General features: G+C 36.2%; 2 protein-coding genes across 3 annotated transcripts in view; both read right to left on the reverse strand.

The window, feature by feature from the left end:
- Window positions 1-25488, reverse strand: part of LOC142336586 (activating molecule in BECN1-regulated autophagy protein 1-like) — a 329506-nt gene that overhangs the window by 113693 nt on the left and 190325 nt on the right. The window lies entirely within an intron of this gene.
- Window positions 4519-7806, reverse strand: LOC142336560 (1-phosphatidylinositol 4,5-bisphosphate phosphodiesterase delta-4-like). 2 transcript variants are annotated; one of them, XM_075385471.1, is made up of 5 exons: window positions 6220-7806; window positions 6056-6159; window positions 5909-5991; window positions 5080-5219; window positions 4519-4814 (listed from the first exon to the last, which is right to left on the reverse strand). In XM_075385471.1, exons 1-5 carry the CDS (start codon window positions 6457-6459, stop codon window positions 4578-4580), a joined length of 804 nt encoding a protein of 267 aa, XP_075241586.1. In that variant the 5' UTR covers window positions 6460-7806; the 3' UTR covers window positions 4519-4577. The 2 variants fall into 2 exon arrangements, with proteins under 2 accessions (XP_075241586.1, XP_075241594.1); XM_075385479.1 differs by having other exon boundaries at window positions 4666-4814; window positions 5085-5219.

Here is a 25488-nt window from a genome sequence, read left to right on the forward strand (position 1 = left end):
AGAGTTCAAAAAGTATTGTTCCCACCCCACTTGTTCTTTTTTAAGCATCAAAAACATTTTTGTGGGAGGAACTATATTCTCAGCTTGGTTTTTTGTTCAGTCAAATTTAGCCGATCGATATTTAATGTAAAGACATGAATGGTATCATTAGAAAACCCATCAAGCCGTTTTTAGATAATTTTGTCAAGTTTGGCTCAATTAAGTCGTCTTTAGCTATTTTTGTGGTCAAATCAGCAATTCATAACTTCTGTTGCCCACAATTGTCATAAATGCTGCCATCAGCATTGCTATTTTACACGGAAGAAAATTATATTGAGGCGTCCATTATCTAGCAAAAATATCAGGATTTCGATTAAAATTGGCGTCCTATCAGCAGTTCCAAGTTATTTTTGTCCAATTTAGACCGTAATTTTGTTCATTTTAGATTATTTTTTTGACAATTTTAGCCTTTTCCCCAATTTTGTTAATGCCGGCAACAATTTCGCGTTGTTAACAACCAACCGCGCGGCCGAATAAAGTCTCAATGTGGCTTTTAGTCGAAATTATTTGCATCACAGTGGGGAACCATATCTTTTATAAGATCACATCTTTTTCTACTTTGAACCTTAGTGAGCAGTCAGATTAAAGCCGTGATTTCTGTAGGTGTCTAGAAATTGATTAATTTTGAAGGCTTTCAAGGTGCTTTTAAAGTGGAGAGTAAAACTTTTGGATGAGATCTGTTACAGGTGGCGATAGATTCGTAGATCTGGAGTCTCGAAAACAATGAAAAATCCTGACCTACAATTCTAAGAATTCTCATTGACTAAACAAAAAGAATGAAATATGAATGGAAAACTTTCAAACAAAATCACCAGCTTTTTCGCTCCATGTCCTGTTTCGTCGTGACCAAAATCATCACCTCAATTCGAATTGAAAAATTATGAAAAAATGTGAACACATCTTAAGAGAGCGCCCCAATACAATTGAAATTCCTTTGGTCCGGGGGCAGGAGGTGTTCGATAACATTGGTCTGGGGGCAGGGGTGTTCGATCGCGTGCAAATTAAAACTTGAATCAAACAAACTTGTAGAAAATTTGATTTGTTTAATGTAACGAGTAATTCTTTACACTTTCAAGTCCAAAATTCATTTTCGTTTTCTTCAATTTCGTTAAAAAAATTTTTCATCTGCTTTTATGTTTTTTAGCAAATTACGAAATAGTGTAAGAACCAATGTTCTTCTGTATCTAAACATTTTTTTGGACCACAAGACTTCAGATTTCACAAAATAGCAAAAATCAACTTTAAAAATGTAAAATTACAAAAATATTCTGTTTCTAAATCATAGAGTTATTGGAGAAATTACTCGAATAACCATTCCAGTAATTTCAAAACCGTGAACCAAAACGGTAACATGAAGAGAACAAAATTGGCGCCCTATCAGCAGTTCCAAGTCATTTTTGTCCAAATTAGACCGTAAGTTTGTTCACTTTAGATTATTTTTTGACAAATTTCAGACTTTTTCCCCAATTTTGTTAGCTTCGGCAACAATTTCGCGCGGCCGAATAAAGTCTCAATGCGGAAAATACTGGACTAACCATTCCAGTGATTTTAAAACTGAAGAAAAACGGTTATATGAAGAGAACAACAAAAATAAAATTCATTATTAAAAAATAAAAATGGTTTTTATTTTGTAATCTTTATAGTGCCACAGAATATCGTACCCAATAACCGCTTCTAATACAATGCAAGAGATAATAATTAGAGAACTACAGAGTTCAGGGACCACCAGATTCAAAACTTAACATAAATGTTAATGATCGTTTTGAAAACGGAAACAATTTTTCACTTCTCTTTATTTTGAAACTACTCTTTGACCTGACCTTTTCTATTCTGCGAGCATTGCTGTAACTTGAAAAACTAAATAGCTTATTGAAAAGGAAACTTCTCCGATAAAAACGAAGAGCGAAAAGCTACTTCTCTTTGATTTTCAGTGCACAATTATTATATTTTCCAATAAAAATTAAATTTCAAACATTCAAAAGGCCAAAATATAAATATTAAGGAAAGCCAAAGGTCTTATACACTACTATATAACCGACCTTAGGGACACCAGAAACGTTGCTTTACACGTTAGACAATTGGAAAGCTAAAACTGTTGGAAATCTTTAAAAATTAGAGAAACTTTATATTTGCTACAAAATGCGGTTCCCAAAGTTCAAAAACAAAATTAGGCTAAACAAATTTAGCTGGTAATCTGCAAGATTTTAAAATTTAATTGGCTCATTAAACAATTGACAAAATTTTTCGAAAAACATTAAAACGGTTCATTTCAAAGTTTAATGGCAAAATTACGATTACAGACACAATTGCCTCAAAAAGGCCACACCTAGTTTTATAGAACAAACAAAACAGACCTTAAGGAAAGGTGACAAATAAAACCCAATTGCCAAAAAGAAAATTTCAAAATTTTTTTGGTGTTGGGGTTTGAATTTGGGTGTGTGTAATGCCTGTGTGTGTTTAAGATTTTTCTTTGTGTAGTCTTTTTCAAGTTGCTTTCGGATACTTCCAACCATTTCTTTGACAGAAATTTAACGTTGTTTTCCCAGGCTTTAGAGGTATATTGGAACATTATGTGCTGTGAACAGACTCCCACGATCCGTCGTTGTTTTTTAAATATAATTTAGTCTATAATCAATTTATGACAATATGCATACAAGAATTATATACAGCAAACTAATACATGAAGTAGTAGTAAACCACAAAAACTGTACACAATTTTTTTAAATTCTCAAAACGCGATAAAATATTTTGTAAATCTACTTTAACTTTTACCGGGATGCAGTTTGGACCTTTCCATTGTTCAATATAATTTTTCGAACGATCAAATAGAGTTTAATAAGCGTCACAGGGTTTTTGAACATAGCTGGCAGATTGCCAGAAAATAGCCGCAATAGATTCGTAGATTGGCGGTCTAAAAAACCAGTAAAAAAGACAGACCAAAAAAATTCGTCTTTTCATTGAAGGCTGATCTGTTATATTTTGATTAGACTCAGTTTAAGTCTTTGCTGCCTCTATTACCTGATCTCTAATAACCTTCATTTAGACTGACAAACACCCATTTGACCTTATCTCTTTGAATTAAAGTTAAAAAAAGTCAATTTCAAAGTGAGGAAGTCATTTTTGTGAGTGAGGTAAGTCAAGTGTGACCAAAAATTTAATCACGCGCATGAACAAAAAACCTCGCTCCTCTAAGAGCGAAAAATGACGTCACACATACAATTTAGTTGAAATTGCATGAACGAATGAACAAAAAGTGGCTGTGACGTCATATGGTCGTAACAAAAATCATGACGACGAAATAAAAAACATAGCAGGACAAGTCCTGACGTACAATTCAAAGAATTTTCATTGACTAAACAGAAAAACTAGACCTAGAATGGACTATGAGTGAATTGAGAAAACCATTTCAAAAAAAATCAGATCAAAAAATAAGAAAAAAACAAAAAAATCAATGTCAAAATGCCGCATGTGGACAAAAAACCACTAGCGAGTAATGAAAATTTAATTCAAACAAAAAACTAGGCCTAAAATGAGCTGTGAATGGATTGGGAAAACCATTTAGAAAAAAATCCGATCCAAAAAATCGAAAAAACAGTAAAAATCAGAGTGAAATTGCCGCATGTGAACAAAAAACCACTACCGAGAAACCGAACTTTTGTTCAAACACCACTTTCGCAATCTACTTTAAAATTAGAGCGAAAAAAATTCACGCCGCAAAACCACTCGCTTTTTCGCTCCATTTCCTGTTTCGGCGTGACCAAAATCACTACTCCAATTTGACTTCAAAAATCATGAAAATGTGTGAACAGATCTTAAAAAAAAAGACAGCGCCCCAATATAATTCAAATTCTTTGAATTGTAAAAACCAAGAGAAGGCCAATAATAGCCCCAGCTATCGCTGTGCGGCTATTAATAATGAAACTTCTAATCGGTCAAATTTAATAACGTTTAAGTTTCAAAGCACCTCACGCAGGTTTTCTCCCATGAAATAAATTCGAGCTTAGAAGGGTTTAAAGTTATCTAGTTAGATTTTCCGTTTCGATAGCTTCAATTTCTCGCCCATCTTATTTTTCTACGATGCGTGTTAGAATTTCAGATTTGACACAAAAAAAAACATAAATAATCCACCATTAAACAGAAACTCTGCATAAATAATAGCCTCGAAGGTTTTTGCGCGACAAGTAAAGCATCAGGTCAATCGCTAATAATCATGCATAGAAAAAAAACTATTTGAGGAATTAACAAATCACTCATAAAGTACACTCAAAGACCCGCACACTCAGATACACATACACGCACGAACAAACACAAAGCTGGTTAGCAAAGTTACAAGAAACCTAAACGCCACAACGCACAAGCAAGAAAAGAAACATACGTTCAAGAAGTCTTGTACCCAATTTAAGCGCTCGTAGGTAAGCCTCGACACTGCAAGCAGACGTCAATTGGTTTCCTTCTAAGTACCTAAAACCAAGATGTTAAAAAAAGACAGCAGGATTTTCTTTCAGGTTTATGGATGTCAACAAAATAGATAGAGACCATCATTTATGGTATTGAAATGTTGGGTTGTTACAAACGTACGTATTGTGAGAAGAGTTAACATAGTAATGGTTGAGAGGATATGCCATGTCCATGTTGACCTTCTTCTCTACCCTTTTCACTATCGAGCATTTCTCAGAGAAGAGAAACTGAAGGAATCCAGAAAAAGAAAGCGTTCCAGTCTTGTTACTAGTCTGGCTATACTTCCTCATGACTTGGTCAATGTCTGGACATGGAACCTAATCAAAAGATACACTTGATCAGCGGTAAAAAAAAACAGCAAACAAGTGGAATTGACTTTTCAGTCCAGTTACCTCAAACGAAGTCTTTATATATGTTGGCTCTTTATTAGAATTTTGATTTTAAAAGCAATTAGCAAAAAATCTCACAAAATTTGGTCAAGTATTGCCACCGCACATAGATTCAGAAAATCATAGCGCGTAGGATAAATTTCTAAATCTAACTCTGAGAACAAGAGGTGAGGGTGGACATTCAGGTACTAACCTTACCATCTTCAATAAGGAACTTTTCAAATTCACTCTCGATCATGTACGATGTGTTCCATAAATGGGTCGAGTACTCGGAGATGTTGGGAAATACTTTTGTCACCGAAGAAACAGCTCTGAAAGTTCTGCCTGAGAAAACTTGCTAAGGTTGTTCAGAGACACTTAGCTCATATAAAAAAAATGCCCGCTTAGATTGGTTCTACGTTACATTAACCAACAAGAAGGCTTGACAAGTCTATAACAATAGATCAAAGAACTCGGTCAAGATAAAAAACCTTAATGAAAAATTAAGGTTATCAAAACGATCTAGCTGTTTTTCTTGATTTCTGAAATATTGGAAATAGACATTGGTTTTATCTTAATAAATTAACAGAAAACTGAATTATGAACTGGATTTGAGCTGCAAAGAGTATGTTTTCCATTTCATTCAAGTTATTTACAACCACAAGGAATCTACGATACAAGTAACAGTATATTCTGTACAAAATCACAAAGTTCAGCGCTTCGGTCAAGAATTTATCTTGCCATCAGCTGACAATTGTTAGTTGAAAATTAAGTTTCTATTTCCAGCAATTGGAAAATTGAAAACAGTATTTAAAACAACAATGTTTATACAAATGGCTCGTCGGATTTTCGGTTCGCCGTTTGAGTTGCTCAAGAAAGTTTAACCACGTTTTTCGAGGACTCATCTCAACCAATTATAAGATTGTTGCTTAGTACATGATCTGAATTATGAAGGTTGTTGACATCCTAATTACTGAACTTTCGACCTCTTAATCACAGTGAAGTTTTGAACGCTTGAAATTCGAGTGTAAGCAAGTTTTCACTCTTAGATTCAATTGTGGAGCCACCATCTATAACACTTCCCTTTCTATCTTGCATTGTCTCCAAAATCCATTGAACAGCAAATCTAAATTACATTTGAAAAATTACAAGAAACCATCGTACTCTAAATAACAAGATGATCCACAAACTTCTCATAAAGTTGCGTCTGCATAGGGAATGGATTCAGCATCTCGTAAAGACGACCAAATCCCTCCTTTGATAATTCATCGCTGCCCGGTGGTTCTGCCAGTAGCTGAAATTTGCTACATTACCAGTGATTACCGCTGAGAAAAACTTTTTGTACAAAACCAACGTGAAAACAATCCTCCAAGTCACTCTTTTTTATATTAACATTGTGTTTCTTCAGAGCCCAACTCGCTTCCTTGAGCGATATTTTTCCATTCTCGTTCTTGTCGGCAATTTTAAAGCATTCCTTCCAATACCTGAAGACAATCACGCTTCTTTGAAAATCTAAGAGCAGCCTCAGAAAGAATTTAAAGCCCAACCCGGTATTTGGAAGATTTCCTCGTTTCATATTTGTAGTTGCAGTCATGGTTACAGGGCAATCAGCTGCCGTATCTCATATTAAAGCAGTACTAAAATGACCCAGCACAAAAAGCGTTGGATAATAATAATTGATAACTAATCCAGATTTAATTAAAGTGTTTCAAGTGAATTGTAACGCCTCACGTGGAAATATCCCACATTGGAGGGATTTCATGAGACTTTAAATGTCGATATCAGCAAGACGGTAATTTCAATTTCATCATACTCCTAGAAGCGTAGGTGAGGCACGCGTACAACTTTGTCCCACCAGAAGGTCTGCTATTGGTGGAAATGACCTACTCAAGCTCAGCATCCTCGTCTATCGCAGCTACTAAAGTTTCTAGACAATTTATTGATTTCATATCTTTGTGGGAGATGAAAGCATGTCATGGTACTCTAACAAGGTAACAAGTATATTGGAATGAACTTTCTCGTTTTACAGTTCCGTTTACATTTTTAAACTTACTAGATGGAGCAACTTCTTTGGATAACCCAAATTGCGCAATTACCTCCTAGAAATTATCAGCACGCCAAATAAAAACCTGGTTTTAAAAAATAATGATTGGATTTTAAAAAGTTGAAAAAAAAATGATGACTGTTCACTGTACCAAAAAAATCAAACAAAAACCGGAAAAACCAGCAAATCTGGTTAAGCAATAGTTGTACACTGACAGTAAAAATGTATACACCGCAAAGTCAACTGTTGTTTCTTCTTCGAGTCAGCACAGTCGCACATGAGTGACGAACGGCGAAGGCAATCTGGTCAAGAAAACCATCGCACATTGAAGACTACAATCCCATCCATCCAGCTAGGGCCCCCTTAAATTTGGCAAATCACGGCCCTAGCAAATACCTCATTGTAACTAAGTTGCCATTACAAGTTGCAATGACTTGAAAACGTTTTTCTGTTTTGAAAATTTTTCTGTTGCGTTCTCTCAAAACTTCATCAATTGGAACGCACCAAATTCTATCCACATTCTATGTTCAACAAAACAATTTTATACGAAAATCAGTAATCTTCTGAATGATCCAGATGATAGTAAAGCGATTGGCTCAGACGGGCTCTGCAATTTGCCTAAAAATATCTTGCAACACCAGCAAAAGAACTTACGAAATCCATCTTTGAGTTATTAAGAAATTTTAGGCGCCTCGGAACCTATCCTAGTGCATGGAAAATAGGAGCAGTTAGCCCAATTTTTAAGAAAAAGGATCAAAAGCAGATGTGGTAAATTATCGTCCTGTAACACTATTATGCGTTGTCTCGAAAGTTCTAGAAAATATTTTGTATAGCTCAATTGTCAATTTTTTCAAGGGACTCATAACTGATTCACAGTACGGTTTTCGTGAAAGAAGATCAGTTATTCTTGAAATGATTACCTGCTTAAAATATACATATTCAGGTCTGAGAAAAATCGAGAAAATAGCTCATTTCTCTTTGACTTTTCCAAAGCTTTCGGCCAAATTGATCATGGAGTACTCTTAGGTAAGATCAATTTCCTTGGAATAGGTGGTAATCTGTTCAAGATTTTAAAGAGTTACCTGAGCGCCAGCCTGCAAAACAAGAAAATTGGAAATCTAAAATCGAAAAATTCGCCGGTCAGCTCGGGTGTACCTCAGTGCTCAATACTTTGGCCCCCTTTTTTTCTTATTTTCATTAATGACTTAACTGAAACTGTTTTCAACTCCAAAGTCTTTCGTTTTGCTGACGATCTGAAACTATTAAATAACAAAAATCTTGGAAACGCACACGGAATCAAACAAGATCTAGATTCAATATTGCGTTGGAGTCACAAAAATAACATCAGCTTCAATTCATCGAAATGTCAAAATGTAAATTTTAAGATCAAATCGAGATTATGTCGGTGTTGGGTCAATGGTCGCTGGAACAATCGAGAACTATTGAGGACCTTGGAATGAATTGCGGACTCGTAAAGCCAATAAATTTTTCCACCAAATTAAAAGAAACACATCGTTTCTCCTGACGGTTACAGCAAAACTAATTTTTTTATAAGAGTACGCTTATTCCAATCTTAATGTGTGGATCTAATTGTTATATGCATTCAAAATTTGACATGCAATTCTTAGAAAAATCTCATGAAAAATTTTCAAAATGGATCCTTCCGAACCTTAATTATTGCGAATGACTGAGATCCCCGAACTTATTACATCTCAACTATTACGTTGCGCTAACAGATCTTCTCATGATATCGAAATTGATGACCATTTATTATGCGTTTAACATCAGCGAGCATACTAATGTTGCGCAGAGACGGTCAAACTTTCGGTTTGTGTTACATGAACTGAAAAAAGATTTTCAGCGTTCGAGTTTTTTCTATCTAACCACATATGGAGCAAATATCATTGATTCAAATGTTAAATTATTTCAACCCGTCGGTCTCAAAAATCGAATCTTAAACTTGAAGTGGAAGTACTTCAATATTTATTTCAGCATCGAAAGTTCGTGTTCCATAGCTTTTATCTGTCTCTGCGGAAAATGTCGGTCCTCAAATAAAATAAACTTAACAACCTTAAATTAGTATGTTTCATCAACATATATAAGTTTTGCGGGAGCAGTCCCTCATGTTTGTGGAAGCCATAATAATAATGAAATTAATAATAATAATAATAATAATAATAATAATAATAATAATAATAATAATAATAATAATAATAATAATAATAAGAATAATAATATTAAGAATAATAATAATGATATTTATAATAATAATAAGAATAATAATCATAAAAATAACAAGAATATTAATTATAATAATAGTAATAATAATAATAATAATAATAATAATAATAATAATAATATTAATAATAATAATAATAGTAATAATAATAAGAGTAATAATAATATTAAGAATAATAATAATAATTATTATTATTATTATTATTATTATTATTATTATAATTGTGATACATGTGCATTACCATTACAAAACAATCTTACATTACGTATGTTATGATGCAGTAAATTAATAATTCCTTCATGCAGTATGTATATCTTAACATTGTCAACCATATGCAATCGTCCGACGATTGTCTCCTATGTTCAAAGCTAACTGGTACTACGCACTAAATGTGCAGACTGACAAAATGTCAATTGCAGTTCTGCCTTATCTTTCATTGAATAAATTTGTGCGTTGAAAATTCTCTTTTCGATTATAGCTTAGATCTTATTCTAATAAGTCGAGCATCACATGGCGCAGTCAGCCGAAAAAGGAAAAACGATACTAGATCTTGAACCATTCTGGGAAAAACCCAGCTCAAACCCACCAACACCATGGGAAAAGTGGAGAAGTCAGTTGAAAATGGCCCTAGTCGCAAAGACAAATATAGAACTCGACGACCTCCTAAGAGAGAAACCAACAACAATAATTTATCCCCCAGAGCCAGTAGAAGAACAACCAGTACAAAACCCAACCCAGACGATGGAAAGGGAGAGGCTAACAAGATACAATCAGGCAATAGCCAAATGGAAAAACGAATGTAAGATAATTGACAGAATAGGGGTGCTATGCGGCGACAAGCCATGGGACATCGCAGTTAAACGAGCAAAGTCAATGATTTACCTAACCATTGGAATCGAAGGACGAAGAAGGCATACAAGGAAATACCCCCATACCAACGTCGAGAACATCACGACACAACAACTTTGGGAGGAACTAGAGCTGACGTTCATACGACCACGGAGCGTCACCTTCGACCGATACTTGCTGCTCACAAGACGACAACAAAAAGGGGAAACCATGGAACAGTTCCATTCAGCTTTAAGATCTCTAGCAGAATTTTGCCAACTGGGAGCGTTGGAAGACGACTTGTTACGAGACATCTTTACAGCCAACATGATTGACCCGGAGATTCAGAGAGAACTTTTAAAGGTAACATTAGAACCAGAAAAGGCACTTGAATTAGCCATTACTATTGAATTAGGCGCCCAAAACCAGTTAGCGATACAAGCCAAAAACACTACAGACCCCTCAATGGTATCAATAGTAGGACGATCGGAGCCAGTCCTAGCCATCTCTAGTTCGAGATACCGGGGAAATTATCGAGGCAACTTTAGCCAGCCCCGAGGCAATTACCAATCGCCCAGAGGCAATTCATACCAGTCAAACAGACAACAATTCCAGCAACATAACTGTCGTAACTGCGGACAAACTTGGACACAAGATCATTGAATTAAGTGTCAAGCCATTGGACAGACTTGTAGAAGATGCAATAAAACCAATCACTTAGCGAAAGTCTGCAGATCCAATCTGAGCAGATACACAAATAATCGTAATGTCAACGAAATAGTAGAACCAGAAGAAACACAGAACGAGGAACAAATAAACATGGTCTCACTAAACAACGAAATTTCGAGAAAATAGCTCATTTCTCTTTGACTTTTCCAAAGCTTTCGGCCAAACTGATCACGGAGTATTCTTAGGTAAGATCAATTTCATTGGAATAGGTGGTAATCTGTTCAAGATTTTAAAGAGTTACCTGAGCGCCAGACTGCAAAACAAGAAAATTGGAAATCTAAAATCAAAAAATTCGTCGGTCAGCTCGGGTGTACCTCAGGGCTCAATACTTTGGCCCCTACTTTTTCTTATTTTCATTAATGACTTAACTGAAACTGTTTTCAACTCCAAAGTCTTTCATTTTGCTGACGGTCTGAAACTAATAAATAACAAAAATCTTGGAAACGCACACGGAATCAAACAAGATCTAGATTCAATATTGCGTTTGAGTCACAAAAATAACATCAGCTTCAATTCATCGAAATGTCAAAATGTAAATTTTAAGATCAAGTCGAGATTATGTCGGTGTTGGGTCAATGGTCGCTGGAACAATCGAGAACTATTGAGGACCTTGGAATGAATTGCGGACTCGTAAAGCCAATAAATTTTTCCACCAAATTAAAAGAAACACATCATTTCTCCTGACGGTTACAGCAAAACTAAATTTTTTATAAGAGTACTCTTATTCCAATCTTAATCTGTGGATCTAATTGTTATATGCATTCAAAATTTGACATGCAATTCTTAGAAAAATCTCATGAAAAACTTTCAAAATGGATCCTTCCGAACCTTAATTATTGCGAACGACTGAGAACCCAGAACTTATTACCTCTCAACTATTACGTTGCGCAAACAGATCTTCTCATGATATCGAAATTGGTGACCATTTATTATGCGTTTAACATCAGCGAGCATACTAATGTTGCGCAAAGACGGTCAAGTTTTCGGTTTGTGTTACATGAACTGAAAAAAGATTTTCAGCGTTCGAATTTTTTCTATCTAACCACATATAGAGCAAATATCATTGATTCAATTGTTAAATTATTTCAACCCGTCGGTCTCAAAAATCGAATCTTAAACTTGAAGTGGAAGTACTTCAATATTTATTTCAGCATCGAAAGTTCGTGTTCCATAGCTTTTATCTGTCTCTGCGAAAAATGTCGGTCCTCAAATAAAATAAAATTAACAACCTTAAATTAGTATGTTTCATCTACAATTATAAGTTTTGCGGGAGCAGTCCCTCATGTTTGTGGAAGCCATAATAATAATGAAATTAATAATAATAATAATAATAATAATAATAATAATAATAATAATAAAAATAAGAATAATAATATTAAGAATAATAATAATGATATTTATAATAATAAGAATAATAATCATAAAAATAACAAGAATAATAATTATAATGATAGTAATAATAATAATAATAATAATAATAATAATATTAATAATAATAATAATAATAGTAATAATAATAATAGTAATAATAATAATAATAATAATAATATTAATAATAATAATAATAATTATTATTATTATTATTATTATTATTATTATTATTATTATTATTATAATTGTCGTACATGTGCATTACCATTACAAAACAATCTTACATTACGTATGTTATGATGCAGTAAATTAATAATTCCTTCATGCAGTATGTATATCTTAACATTGTCAACCATATGCAATCGTCCGACGATTGTCTCCTATGTTCAAAGCTAACTGGTACTACGCACTAAATGTGCAGACTGACAAAATGTCAATTGCAGTTCTGCCTTATCTTTCATTGAATAAAGTTGTGCGTTGAAAATTCTCTTTTCGATTATAGCTTAGATCTTATTCTAATAAGTCGAGCATCACATGGCGCAGTCAGCCGAAAAAGGAAAAACGATACTAGATCTTGAACCATTCTGGGAAAAACCCAGCTTAAACCCACCAACACCATGGGAAAAGTGGAGAAGTCAGTTGAAAATGGCCCTAGTCGCAAAGACAAATATAGAACTCGACGACCTCCTAAGAGAGAAACCAACAACAATAATTTATCCCCCAGAGCCAGTAGAAGAACAACCAGTACAAAACCCAACCCAGACGATGGAAAGGGAGAGGCTAACAAGATACAATCAGGCAATAGCCAAATGGAAAAACGAATGTAAGATAATTGACAGAATAGGGGTGCTATGCGGCGACAAGCCATGGGACATCGCAGTTAAACGAGCAAAGTCAATGATTTACCTAACCATTGGAATCGAAGGACGAAGAATGCATACAAGGAAATACCCCCATACCAACGTCGAGAACATCACGACACAGCAACTTTGGGAGGAACTAGAGCTGACGTTCATACGACCACGGAGCGTCACCTTCGACCGATACTTGCTGCTCACAAGAAGACAACAAAAAGGGGAAACCATGGAACAGTTCCATTCAGCTTTAAGATCTCTAGCAGAATTTTGCCAACTGGGAGCGTTGGAAGACGACTTGTTACGAGACATCTTTACAGCCAACATGATTGACCCGGAGATTCAGAGAGAACTTTTAAAGGTAACATTAGAACCAGAAAAGGCACTTGAATTAGCCATTACTATTGAATTAGGCGCCCAAAGCCAGTTAGCGATACAAGCCAAAAACACTACAGACCCCTCAATGGTATCAATAGTAGGACGATCGGAGCCAGTCCTAGCCATCTCTAGTTCGAGATACCGGGGAAATTATCGAGGCAACTTTAGCCAGCCCCGAGGCAATTACCAATCGCCCAGAGGCAATTCATACCAGTCAAACAGACAACAATTCCAGCAACATAACTGTCGTAACTGCGGACAAACTTGGACACAAGATCATTGAATTAAGTGTCAAGCCATTGGACAGACTTGTAGAAGATGCAATAAACCCAATCACTTAGCGAAAGTCTGCAGATCCAATCTGAGCAGATACACAAATAATCATAATGTCAACGAAATAATAGAACCAGAAGAAACACAGAACGAGGAACAAATAAACATGGTCTCACTAAACAACGAAATTTCGAGAAAATAGCTCATTTCTCTTTGACTTTTCCAAAGCTTTCGGCCAAACTGATCATGGAGTATTCTTAGGTAAGATCAATTTCATTGGAATAGGTGGTAATCTGTTCAAGATTTTAAAGAGTTACCTGAGCGCCAGACTGCAAAACAAGAAAATTGGAAATCTAAAATCGAAAAATTCGCCGGTCAGCTCGGGTGTACCTCAGGGCTCAATACTTTAGCCCCTACTTTTTCTTATTTTCATTAATGACTTAACTGAAACTGTTTTCAACTCCAAAGTCTTTCATTTTGCTGACGGTCTGAAACTATTAAATAACAAAAATCTTGGAAACGCACACGGAATCAAACAAGATCTAGATTCAATATTGCGTTGGAGTCACAAAAATAACATCAGCTTCAATTCATCGAAATGTCAAAATGTAAATTTTAAGATCAAGTCGAGATTATGTCGGTGTTGGGTCAATGGTCGCTGGAACAATCGAGAACTATTGAGGACCTTGGAATGAATTGCGGACTCGTAAAGCCAATAAATTTTTCCACCAAATTAAAAGAAACACATCATTTCTCCTGACGGTTACAGCAAAACTAAATTTTTTATAAGAGTACGCTTATTCCAATCTTAATCTGTGGATCTAATTGTTATATGCATTCAAAATTTGACATGCAATTCTTAGAAAAATCTCATGAAAAACTTTCAAAATGGATCCTTCCGAACCTTAATTATTGCGAACGACTGAGAACCCCGAACTTATTACCTCTCAACTATTACGTTGCGCAAACAGATCTTCTCATGATATCGAAATTGGTGACCATTTATTATGCGTTTAACATCAGCGAGCATACTAATGTTGCGCAAAGACGGTCAAGTTTTCGGTTTGTGTTACATGAACTGAAAAAAGATTTTCAGCGTTCGAATTTTTTCTATCTAACCACATATAGAGCAAATATCATTGATTCAATTGTTAAATTATTTCAACCCGTCGGTCTCAAAAATCGAATCTTAAACTTGAAGTGGAAGTACTTCAATATTTATTTCAGCATCGAAAGTTCGTGTTCCATAGCTTTTATCTGTCTCTGCGAAAAATGTCGGTCCTCAAATAAAATAAACTTAACAACCTTAAATTAGTATGTTTCATCTACAATTATAAGTTTTGCGGGAGCAGTCCCTCATGTTTGTGGAAGCCATAATAATAATGAAATTAATAATAATAATAATAATAATAATAATAATAATAATAATAATAATAATAATAATAATAAAAATAAGAATAATAATATTAAGAATAATAATAATGATATTTATAATAATAATAAGAATAATAATCATAAAAATAACAAGAATATTAATTATAATAATAGTAATAATAATAATAATAATAATAATAATAATAATAATAATAATAATAATATTAATAATAATAATAATAATAATAATAATAATTATTATTATTATTATTATTATTATTATTATTATAATAATTGTCGTACATGTGCATTACCATTACAAAACAATCTTACATTACGTATGTTATGATGCAGTAAATTAATAATTCCTTCATGCAGTATGTATATCTTAACATTGTCAACCATATGCAATCGTCCGACGATTGTCTCCTATGTTCAAAGCTAACTGGTACTACGCACTAAATGTGCAGACTGACAAAATGTCAATTGCAGTTCTGCCTTATCTTTCATTGAATAAATTTGTGCGTTGAAAATTCTCTTTTCGATTATAGCTTAGATCTTATTCTAATAAGTCGAGCATCACATGGCGCAGTCAGCCGAAAAAGGAAAAACGATACTAGATCTTGAACCATTCTGGGAAAAACCCAGCTCAAACCCACCAACACCATGGGAAAAGTGGAGAAGTCAGTTGAAAATGGCCCTAGTCGCAAAGACAAATATAGAACTCGACGACCTCCTAAGAGAGAAACCAACAACAATAATTTATCCCCCAGAGCCAGTAGAAGAACAACCAGTACAAAACCCAACCCAGACGATGGAAAGGGAGAGGCTAACAAGATACAATCAGGCAATAGCCAAATGGAAAAACGAATGTAAGATAATTGACAGAATAGGGGTGCTATGCGGCGACAAGCCATGGGACATCGCAGTTAAACGAGCAAAGTCAATGATTTACCTAACCATTGGAATCGAAGGACGAAGAATGCATACAAGGAAATACCCCCATACCAACGTCGAGAACATCACGACACAACAACTGTGGGAGGAACTAGAGCTGACGTTCATACGAATGTAAGATGTAAGATCAAAAACGAATGTAAGATAGTTGACAGAATAGGGGTGCTATGCGGCGACAAGCCATGGGACATCGCAGTTAAACGAGCAAAGTCAATGATTTACCTAACCATTGGAATCGAAGGACGAAGAATGCATACAAGGAAATACCCCCATACCAACGTCGAGAACATCACAACACAACAACTGTGGGAGGAACTAGAGCTGACGTTCATACGACCACGGAGCGTCACCTTCGACCGATACTTGCTGCTCACAAGACGACAACAAAAAGGGGAAACCATGGAAGAGTTCCATTCAGCTTTAAGATCTCTAGCACAATTTTGCCAACTGGGAGCGTTGGAAGACGACTTGTTACGAGACATCTTTACAGCCAACGTGATTGACCCGGAGATTCAGAGAGAACTTTTAAAGGTAACATTAGAACCAGAAAAGGCACTTGAATCAGCCATTAGTATTGAATTAGGCGCCCGAAGCCAGTTAGCGATACAAGCCAAAAACACTACAGACCCCTCAATGGTATCAATAGTAGGACGATCGGAGCCAGTCCTAGCCATCTCTAGTTCGAGATACCGGGGAAATTATCGAGGCAACTTTAGCCAGCCCCGAGGCAATTACCAATCGCCCAGAGGCAATTCATACCAGTCAAACAGACAACAATTCCAGCAACATAACTGTCGTAACTGCGGACAAACTTGGACACAAGATCATCGAATTAAGTGTCAAGCCATTGGACAGACGTGTAGAAGATGCAATAAACCCAATCACTTAGCGAAAGTCTGCAGATCCAATCTGAGCAGATACACAAATAATCGTAATGTCAACGAAATGATAGAACCAGACGAAACACAGAACGAGGAACAAATAAACGTGGTCTCACTAAACAACGAAATACGAAGTATCAGAGAGGATTTGGAAGACGATTACATGGTCAACCTGATTTCCCCCACCGAAACATTACGCACACCGACAAAACTACACATCAAGTTTGGGAACACCAAATACTGGGTAATGGTGGATTCAGGTAGTTCAAACAGCTTAGTAACGGAAAGAATGGCACATGAGATAGAAGACAGAGATAAAAACAGCTGGTGGAGTCGTAAGACGAATCCCACAAACTCGCGCAGCTTTACGAATACACCAATCCGAAACGTCGGCACACTGTGACATAGAATGTAATGGTTGGAATGCCGGAAGAGCTGACCTCATCGTGGTACCCAACAACCACAGAGCAATTATAGGACGAGATTTATTTCAAGGGCTCGGAATACAAGTCAACCAACAACCCTCCCCAAAATCGGAAGGTAAGCAAATTGCATTGATACAAAACGTTGAAGGACAAAACCTAAAAACAGAAATATCTAAAAAATTCCCCAACCTAATAAGAAGGATAGGGCGATCAAAAACCCATACGGTTAGGTCAAATTTCAAAACAAACTTCACGCCCGTTCACCAAAGAGGACGGAGAATACCAATCCACCTACAGTCTCAGGTAGAAGAAGAACTCAAAAAATTACAAAAGAACGGCAACATAATCAAACTGGACAAATGCAGGGACAAAAATTTTATTTCACCTACAGTAATAACAGTCAAACGAGACAAAACAATAAAACTTGCCATGGACTCCAAAGTCATAAACAAAGCGATTCTTAAAAACAAATATCAAATGCAAAATATAGACTGCCTGATGGATAATATCGCACAATCAATCTCGGAATCGTCGCACGAAAGCGAAGTACTTTTTTCCACCATCGAACTACGTTACGCATACAGCCAATTACCACTCGAGGCAACCGCAAAGCATTGCAATTTTAATATCATAGGCTGTCAAGCTACAGGAACATATAGATTCATCACAAGTTTTTATGGTTTAACAGATATGCCCTCAGAATTCCAAAAAGCAATAGATACCACACTAAGGGGCCTCAAAAACACATATAGTTTCCTGGACGACATAATATTTGTCACGGGCGGAGGAATAAAAAACCATAAACAACAAGTATTCGAATGTCCGGAAAGACTTGACAAGGAAAATCTAAGCATAAACTTAGAAAAATGTCATTTCGCAAGAAATAAAATAGAATGGCTAGGATTTGAAATCAACCAACACGGTATAAAACCATTAGTCACCAAAACCGAAGCCATGCAAAGTCTAAAAGCACACAACACATGTAAACAACTTAAATCTTTCCTAAGTAGTGTACACCACCTAACAAAATTCGTCCCGAATTTAGCAACACAATACAGAATCTTTCGAGAATTACTGAAAAAAGATAATAAATACGTATGGACCACAAAACACCAAACAGCATTCGAAAAAATAAAAGAACACATAAAAAACATAACCGAAAACACGCACTTTGACCAGTCGAGAAAAACACGAGTACGTACAGACGCATCACGATCCGGACTCGGAGCAGTGCTCGAGCAGGAATCGAACAACGGTTGGGAAACAATAGCATATGCATCGCGTTTTCTAAACAAAGCCGAAGAAAAGAATAGCATTAACGAGCTCGAACTCTTAGGCATAGTTTGGTCACTCGAACATTTCAAGCATTATTTTTATGGTCAATATTTCACTGTACAAACAGACCATCGAGCACTTCTATCCATATTTAAAGATAAATCAACAAAAGCACACCAAAGCAGATTGACCCGCTGGTGCGATCGGCTAATCCCATTCCACTTTAATATCGAACATATACCGGGTTCAAAGATGGGCCTCACAGATTACATATCCAGAAACCCCCACGGTGCCGCAAAACCAATCAGTATGTACGACGAAGACATTTTAATAGCACAAATAGATGCTATAGTTAAAACAATTAATGCAATTAGACAACGCGGTAGACCACGAAAATTCCCTATATTGGAATCGCACGACGATTCCAAGATATCAAATACAACGATTGTAATTAAACGTCAAGGAGGCCGTCCGAGAAAAACGCCTCTGGAATCGCGGGACGATTCCAAAATCAAAGTGCCTAGAGCACAAAGTCATAAGACAAAAACAAAAGTAGTTCAAAAACAACATAATTACAGCCTACGCAGACAACAATTTAATCCCAATTTAGAAAACCGCGTGACGAGAAATGACGCAATTGAGCAAAAAGTCACACAACAAGCGATTGCAAAATCGCATTTGCCAAATAACTCGAATAACAACCAGTTGCTAACGTAAAAACAAAATTCTTTAGAAATGCAAGCAGACAAAGACGAAATGCTAAACACTTCCCCAAAGAGCCCAGGAAGATGTCCACTATCATTCACCACCTACCTAAGCCCCAACAAAGAAGACAACCACCCGCCGCCGCAGCAAGAAGAACAAACAACATCAAATACAACACTGGATAAAGCAATCAGAGATATGTTCAGCTCGACACTAAAAGCAGCCATGACCAATAGAGACAGTGTCCTAAGAGAGATTCGAGATTGCATCATCCAGAACGATGAACGCCGATGCAAAGCAGTGAGCAAACAGATATACGCCCACTGGAACCAATTGAGCGTAAACGATGGCTGCATACTAGTGGACAACCGCATCACGATTCCCAATGCACTTGAAGAAGCAGTCATTGACGTTCTGCATGCCACCCACCCGGGCTCATGGGGAATCACAGAACTAGCGAATAGACTACGGTGACCTTTCATTAACAGAGATCTGATAAACAAGGCAAAAACATGCCGCCCCTGCACTGAATTTGGTAAGAACCCTAGAAGTATAATACCAAAAACTAAATGGTCACCAATGAAACCATGCGTCGAAACAAACCAAGAAATCCAGATAGACTTTGGTGGACCAATAGTAGACGGCCAAGGAAGAGAAGTATACTTTCTTGCATGCATCGATCGATTTTCCAAATTCCCATCCCTTAAATTATACAATAACGCGAATGCAATAAACGTAGAACACTTCCTAAATAAATATATGTCCATACATGGGGTAACTAGATCTATACGAATGGACCAATTAGATGCCAAAAAGGTAATATAATTAGAGACTTGTGCAGCAGAAACAACATAAGAATAATATTTGCACCTGCAAACGACCATAGATCGATAGGCCTCGTCGAAAGATTCATTCAAACGGTCAAACGAAGAATAGGGTGCATCAAGCTAGATCCCAACCAACACCCGTTTAATATAAAACAATCCTTAAGACAAATCGCACAAGAACTAAAAATATGTCGGAAAAAAAACAACCAATATATCACCATTCGAAGCGCACTTTGGGCGCCCCGCCAATACTCCAATAACCAATCTAACGACAAAACCTGATAGTAGAAATTTAAAATGGCCAAATGTACAACATGATTATTTAGATGACAACATCATGGGAGCGGACGAGCTGATATCCGAAGAACGATGGGAACAAGAGGACCTCAACAGCGACGAGGAGGTGCGTACTTCAAAAGAGAGGATGCTCACAGCAGCTAAGAACGACACCGGCGAGATCCCTCGAACATTCCGAATGACCCCCCAATCAACGTTGGAACCGATCGCCGAATCCAGTAAAGGCTACAACTAGCAAGGAAAACAATTGCTTCAACACGCAGCAAGAAACAACTACAAGGCCTGTACGAAGCAATACCAGAAGGGGCAGCTCTAGTCAAAACCTCCGGCTCAACACTAACGATTAAATACCCGGGACAAGACGACACCGTTTTACACAAGTCCGAGGTAGCTAGATTCGGTACGCCCGCACAGCCCCAAATTCTCGTAATCCAATTCGCGGCACGAAAGACGGTCATTAATCACCACGAAAAGCTACAGCGAACAATGAACATCCACCAAAAAGAGCAAATGACCAAATTGAAAGGCGAACTGACCACATGAATCCGCAAAAGGCTACAAGACTCACCTAACAACCCCAACCTGGCCAACCTCGCAAAAGTTTATCGCACAAAAAGTCCCTCCAAAAAGGAAATATGTACAGTCTCCTAAAAAAGGGGACGCGAAGAAACAACACAGAGACCAATACGCATCCTCGCAAGAAGAAGACGGAGACAATACCATCCCAGCCCACGAGGCAACGGCGGAAGCCAACCCAAAAGACGCAGACTATGAACCACAAGAGTCGATAGACATACACGAAATCAACCAAGGCAAAAAGTCACGACGAAGCAATAGACTCAAAAAGAAGACAACAAAATATGGACAGACTGAAACTTTATCCACCGACGACGACACAGATGAGACCCAAACCAGCACTCCAATCAAAGGCTCCAAAGGCATGGCAAACTTCCAACCGCGTTCAAGTGCGCAGGACGATTCCACGCAAGGGCCGGAAGAAGAACGTAGAAGTACATCACCAGCCCTAAGCCAAACACAAGAGCCTACGGAGACTGAGCCGGTATCACCTCGGGCCGAAGGAAAGGTGCTGGAATTATCGCTCCAATCGCAAGAGTCAAGAGAGAAAGAACTAAGCTCACATGAACTCTCACTTAGATGCCATTGCAATCGCATAACAAACTTTTAAAAAACTTTGTTATTTCTCCCGAGGGGAAATGTGGTACATGTGCAATACCATTGCAAAACAAGCTTACATTACGTATGTTATGATGCAGTAAATTAATAATTCCTTCATGCAGTATGTATATCTTAACATTGTCAACCATATGCAATCGTCCGACGATTGTCTCTTATGTTCAAAGCTAACTGGTACTACGCACTAAATGTGCAGACTGACAAAAGGTCAATTGCAGTTCTGCTTATCTTTCATTGAATAAAGTTGTGCGTTGAATATTCTCTTTTCGATTATAGCTCAGATCTTATTCTAATAAGTCGAGCATCACAATAATAATAATAATAATAATAATAATAATAAAAAAAATGATAATAATATTAATAATAATAATAATAATAATAATAGTAATAATAATAATAATAATAATAATAATATTAATAATAAAAATAATAATAATAATAATAATAATAATAATAACAATAATAATAATGATAATAATAATAATAATAATAATAGTAATAATAATAATAATAAAAATAATAATAATAATAATAATAATAATAATAATAATAATAATAATAATAATAATAATAATAGTAACAAAGTTATATACCCATCTTAGTTGAAAATCAGCGAGGTTTAGTCCGCAATGGACTTACATCTTTTAGTCAATTAATCATTTATAAACAAGCAACAATGATATTAAAAATGATATTTAAATTATTGCTTATATTAACCAAATTTTTTTAATTGTGTAACCATTTTGTATTTAAAACTATTAGAAAGAGCGCTATCAAGAGCACTTGGCTCTCAGAGTTGACTACAGTTTAACTCTTCAACAATTATCGCTTTTCGGTTTTGTTTTTGATTTTGAAAATTTCGGTTTAGTTAGATCTTAAAATTTTTGGAGTTCTAAGTTTGTTCAGTTTTCTTAACCAGAAATTAGCAACAGCATTTGGCTGGAGCCTTATATCTTTTGGTACAAGTTTGAACATAGTTTATCACAAACGATGATCTTAACTTCAACCAAATTAAACTACTGTCCTTTAATACGACCGAGCAACTACCTGTTTCAGCAACAATATTAGTCAGTCGAATTCAGTGAAGAACCAAGTCGGCGTAAAACTTGATATCCGAGCTGTGATATTTCGGTTTCACTGGGATTATTTCACGCAGCCGCAACAACGTACATATATTTAATAAAGTTTGACAAAGACAGAAATAATGCAAAGAGACAACGCCAGAAGACTCAACCGGGAGCCAGTCCAATAATGTTGGCAAACTCGAAAAAGAATAGTCTTGTCTAACAATTCAGTAAACTGATTTTGAGCATTGGGCATTCCACCATCCCCCTGGCTCTCCCTATTTGTCTTCTGAATGCGCCGTTGCCAATACTTTTTTAAAATGAACATTAGGAACCTGAAATCAGCAGCTCATTCTGTGATGCAGAAAATTGAAAATGATTAAACTCTGCACTTAAAAAAAATAAAAAGTCTTTGATAGCTCTTAAGTTTTAAGAGATCTTAAGATGATTTTTAGTTTTAAATTAGTTGAATTTTCTTGACAAGAAATTAGCGACAGTACTAGCATTTGGCTGAAACTTAACAAGATTCAGCAATAAATTGAACAAAGTTTATCACAAAGATTTTTCTCAATCTAAATCAAAATTATAATTACTCTCCTTCAATACGACCCAGCAACTACTTGTTTCAACGGGTTTTTTAGTCAGTTGAATTCAGTGAGGAACCAGGCCAGCGTAAAACTCGAGAACCAGGCTGAGATACTTCGGTTCCGCTGTGATGCTTGAGAAGCAGTAACATCGAATACATCAAAAACTAATTTTGACGAAGACCGAAAAAAGGCAAAGAGACGACGCCGGGAGATTCAACCGGAAATGATTCCCCTGATGTTGGCAATAATTGAAGAAAAACAGTGTTGCGCACCAAATGAATAAATTGATTTCAACTTTCTCGCAGTCCACCATCTACCTGGATCTCCCTATTTGTCTCCTGAATGCGCCTCCACCAATACACTTTGAACCACCAGGTCATGAGGTTTGCTTGTCATTGTCTGAAATAGAAAATTAAAAATGACTAAAACATTACATTTACAAAAACAACAGACTTGGTTAGGTCTTAATTTTGATTTTGATAGATCTTAAGATATTTAGAAATCTAAGTTGAGATTTCTTGACATGAAGTTAGCGACAATACTAGCATTCGGTTGAAACCTTACATCCTTCAACATGAGATTGAACATACCTTACCACAAAAGATGTACTCACTTCAATTAAAACTGAAGTTACCGTCCTTTAATACAACCAAACAACTACTTGTTTTGACAAAATTATTTGTCAGTCGAACTCACTAAAGAACCAGGCCGGCGTAAAATTCAAGAACTAGATTCTGATATTTCGGTTCCCCTGTGGTACCTGAGCAGCGCTAATATCAAATAAATCAAAAACTAAATATGACAAAGACGGAAAAGCGCAAAGAGACAACGCCAGTAGATTCAACCGGGAGTTATTCCCATGATGCTGGTATTGGTTGAAGAAAGATCGTCTTGTCGTCCAGCTCAGTAAACTAATTTTGACCTTCTCACAGACCAACATCCCCTGGAACTCCCAATTTTTCTTCTTAATGCGACCTTGCCATTATAATTTTATAAGGATTCTGAACATGAAATTAGCATGCCTTGTCTGAGGCGGAAAAAAAATGAACATACTCTGTGATTTTACAAAAACAAAAGGTCTTCGATAGATCTTAAGTTTTGATAGATCTTCAGATCTTTATATTTCTAAGTTAGCTGAGCTTTCTTGACACGAAATTGGCGGCAGTACTAGCATTTGGTTGAAGCCTTATAATCTTCAGCATGAGAATGTAAATAGTTTAGTAGAAAAAGATTTTCTTAACTTCCATCAAAAATAAAGCTAATGTCCTTCAATACGACCGAGCAACTACTTGTTTCGACGAGCTTTTAAAGCAGCCGAATCCAGTGAGAAATAAGGCTGGCGTAAAATTTGAGAACCAGGCTGTGACATTTTGGCTCCGCTGGGATTCTTGGCCAGCCGCAACATCGAACTTATCAAAAACTAAGTTTGACGGAGACGGAAACCAGGCAAAGAAAAAACGCCAGGCAATTCAACCGGGACCTATTCCCGTAATGTTGGCAACGGTTCGAGAAGAATAGTCTTGCGCACCAAATGAGAAAATTGATTTTGACCTTCTGGCAGTCTACCAGCCACCAGGATCTCCCCATTCGTCTCCTGAATGCACTCTCGCCAATATATTTTATAGAAATTATCAACATGAACTTTGCATGTCAGTGTCTGTTGCAGAAAAAGAAAAAAGACTAAAGCCTTTACATTTACAAAAACGAAAAAAACTCGTTAGGTCTTAAGTTTTGAGAGATCTTAATATCTTTAGAGTTTTAAAATAGCTGAGTTTTCTTGACAAGAAGTTATCGGCAATGCTAACAGTTGGCTGAAGCCTTACAACCTTCAGCATGAAATCGAGCATAATTTTTCACAAATGATTGTACTAACTTTAGTCAAAATTGAAGTTACTGTCCTTTTATACAACAAAGCAATTACTTGTTTCGACAAAATATTAGTCAGTTGAATTCAGTGAAGATCCGGGCCGGAGTGAAGTTTGAGAACCAGGCAGTTATAATTTGGTTCCGCTGTGTTACTTGAGCAGCGCCAACATAGAATAAATCAAAGAATAAGTTTGAAGAAGACGGAAAAAGAGGCAAAGAGACAACGCCACTAGATTCAACCGGGAGTTGTTCCCATGATGCCATTTGTTGAAGAATTATCGTTTTGTCGTCCAGCATTGTAAACTAATTTTGACCTTCTCGCAGTCCACCATCCTCCTGGATCTCAATATTTGTCTCCTTAAAGCGCTCTTGCCATTATATTTCCATTTTGAATATGATCATAAAATTTGCATGTCATTGTCTGATGCAGAAAATTAAAACCGAACAAACTCTCC

The sequence above is a fragment of the Convolutriloba macropyga genome, chromosome 1 (assembly GCF_964194025.1).
Source record: "Convolutriloba macropyga chromosome 1, txConMacr16.3, whole genome shotgun sequence".
Taxonomy (NCBI): domain Eukaryota; kingdom Metazoa; phylum Xenacoelomorpha; order Acoela; family Convolutidae; genus Convolutriloba; species Convolutriloba macropyga.

Coding starts and splice junctions, on each gene's coding strand:
- LOC142336560 (XM_075385471.1), bottom strand. CDS start 6,459: ATGACTGCAACTACAAATATGAAACGAGGAAATCTTCCAAATACCGGG. Junction 5,992..6,055: donor CAGACGCAACTTTATGAGAA/GTTTGTGGATCA, acceptor AATGTAATTTAG/ATTTGCTGTTCAATGGATTT. Junction 4,815..5,079: donor TCCTTATTGAAGATGGTAAG/GTTAGTACCTGA, acceptor TCTTTTGATTAG/GTTCCATGTCCAGACATTGA.